At 38.6% G+C, this 2,826-nt stretch overlaps 1 protein-coding gene across 1 annotated transcript; it reads right to left on the reverse strand.

The window, feature by feature from the left end:
- Positions 1 to 1,870, reverse strand: LOC127800172 (myb-related protein 315-like). The gene is made up of 3 exons (XM_052334628.1): positions 1,634 to 1,870; positions 1,231 to 1,360; positions 1 to 723 (listed from the first exon to the last, which is right to left on the reverse strand). Exons 1-3 carry the CDS (start codon positions 1,767 to 1,769, stop codon positions 27 to 29), a joined length of 963 nt encoding a protein of 320 aa, XP_052190588.1. The 5' UTR covers positions 1,770 to 1,870; the 3' UTR covers positions 1 to 26.
- Between the last annotated feature and the right edge of the window lie 956 nt (positions 1,871 to 2,826).

Genomic DNA, 2,826 nt, shown 5'->3' on the forward strand with positions numbered 1-2,826 from the left:
AATGAAAAGCTCATCATCTTCTAGCTCTAGCTAAAACCGTCCCAGCATGAAAGCATGGAATCAACAATTCCATCCACCCATTGCAACTCATGTTGCAAAGACGACGACGACGACGAATGATCTTCCATGGAATTAGAATTAGAAGGGCAGTTGTAGTTGAGAGAAAGTTCATCCACAGAGAAAGAAGCTGAAGGGCTGCTGCTGCTGCTGGGAGTGGTAATTGCTAATTCCTTCATCCACATGAACCCCGCCGCTTCTCCTCCTCCTCCTCCTCCTCCTCCTTCTTCTAATTCCAAGCTTCCAATTCCATAGAAAATCTCGTGGCTCTGCAGAAGCTCATCAGTGGCTTCATCTGACAGTACCGCCATATTCATCATCCCCTTCCCTGCTGCCCCTAATTCTCCTCCATTTTCTTGCTGCTGCTGCTCATTCTGGGAGATTAATTCCTGCTGATGATGATCTGCTGTGGTTGTGATGATATTCATGTTGGTTTCTAATTTTGCTTCAGCTGTTTTCTCTTTATTAGAATGAACATGATCGCTCTCTGCCGTTTGATCATATTTCTCTTGATCCTGATCCCAATGATGAAGGTGATCAATTATAGGTTTATGGGTGAGTGGGTCCAATCCTTGGAGCTTCAGCCTTTTCTTGATGCGGGTGTTCCAGATGTTCTTTATTTCGTTGTCTGTGCGCCCGGGAAAGTGGGAGGCTATCCTAGACCACCTGCATGCAAAACCATTATTATTTAAGCATTTGGGGTGCTGTATCGAAGGTCCATTGGGGCACTTAATTAGGCTAGACTATTGACTGTTGGATCATGTTGGGCCTCCCCTTCTTAATTAGGAGGCAATATGACCCAACTTTGAACATAATTAGAGTCAGGCCAGCCAAGCCGCTCATTTTATAAGCAACACCATGCATGCTGTATATATATAATTGAAATGGATGGCACTGGTTAAAAAGTGTGAATAATTGTTAATACAAACGTAGTTGTCACCACTTAGAGATGTCACATGCTTCAACCAATGGATGACTTTCAAGGTTTTCCACCCAAATTTCCCTCTGTCCATAATTTTAATCTTAATAAGTGGGGCCCTTTGAAAGAAATAGAGTTGCTAGATTCGATAAAGAGGGAAAAGTCACAGTAGAAAATAGGGTAATTAAGATTATTCAAAATCAGGAATTGGAGTTTAATGTAGCTAGAAACATTTGTTTGAATTAATTGATTACCTGTTGCCAAGACGGGCATGAAGTTGTATAATTTGATCCTCTTCAGCATCAGATAAAGCCCCTCTTTTAAGATCAGGTCTCAGATAATTCATCCATCTTAATCTGCAGCTCTTTCCACACCTCAGCAAGCCTTCATTCTCACACAAAAATTAATGAAACCCTTTTAATTAGTCAGCTGCCATGCATGGACTAATCTTACACCAAAGCTGCTGGAAGAAGTTTCACAACATATAAACTTTTACGCAGAATTAAGTATAATGACCTGTTATCAGGCATTAATTATAGCATAATATTAATTCTGTACTGCTAGTTTGCTACATATATTCATACATACACACACACACACACACACACACACACACACATATATATATATAAAACTGTATATTTAGTTTGTGTTCACCTGCAAGCTTGGGAACCATTCTCCAGCAATGGATGCCATTGGTGAGGATGAAGTTGATGAGCTTGTGATCTTCTTCATTGCTCCATGGACCCCTCTTCAACCCTAGGCGTTTGTCACAGCAAGGTTTCCTTCCCATTGAAGATATATCCTTCTCTTAGAAATATGGGAGAGAGAGAGGGAGAGAGATTGTGTGTGTGTGAGTGAGATAGAGAGAGAGAGGTGACCTCAAGAACAAGGAGCTTAATTATATATATATATACATATATATATATATTCCAAGAAAAGAAAAGATGCTGTTGACAGATCATCACACAGACATAAATAATGAGATGTGCCCTTTAACCGGGGAGAGACATGATTGAATGGAAAAGCATTTAGGGTTTTTTTTATGATACTATTGCTATTTCTACGGCTCAGAAAGCAATGGAGCTTGCTAGGGTTTTGATAATAACTATATAATTAAACAACTAGAGTGGCGGCCACCATGGCTGCAGGCTGTACGTAGTTGAGAAGAAAAAGGAAACTGAGTGCAGACGTGGGTCGTCTACTTCATTATATATTGACAAATTCTTTATCTGATATATTATAATTAATATATTATAGTGTTACAGGGCCAAAGTCTTCTCTTAATATAAGTAATTGGAGATATAAAAATATATAAAGGGAGAAATTGATGGGATTCCTTTGGTTAGGTCCCTTCAAAGCTGGCCAGTTTTGTCGTTATGATACAACTCTTCTCCATTTTGATACATGCATATATACATGAAGCACATAAGTACATGAATGAATGGAATTACATGACTTGCACTACACAAATCATATCCTTGTCCCACTTTAATTATACAAAAGACATATATGTCGTAATATTTTATTTAATCAGTACATACATGTATTAGTTATAATCATAGGATAAATTTCACGCAACACTACAAAAAGACATCGATTGCCCCTATGTTCTTCAAAAATATTGAAAGTTTTCTTTGACTTTAGTAATTATACAACACTTTTGCTCCTATCGTTACAAAGGGAGACTCAAACTCAATAGCGATGGACAGAGGTTGCAGAGATAATTTAAAAAAACCTCTAAACTATATATATATCCATCTAGTCATATGTCCATCCCGCTGCAACCCCATCATAGATGGGTTCTAGCCCATTGACGACAAGGAATCCATCACCATTAACCCCTATTT

This window comes from Diospyros lotus, chromosome 4 (genome assembly GCF_014633365.1).
Source record: "Diospyros lotus cultivar Yz01 chromosome 4, ASM1463336v1, whole genome shotgun sequence".
Lineage (NCBI taxonomy): Eukaryota > Viridiplantae > Streptophyta > Magnoliopsida > Ericales > Ebenaceae > Diospyros > Diospyros lotus.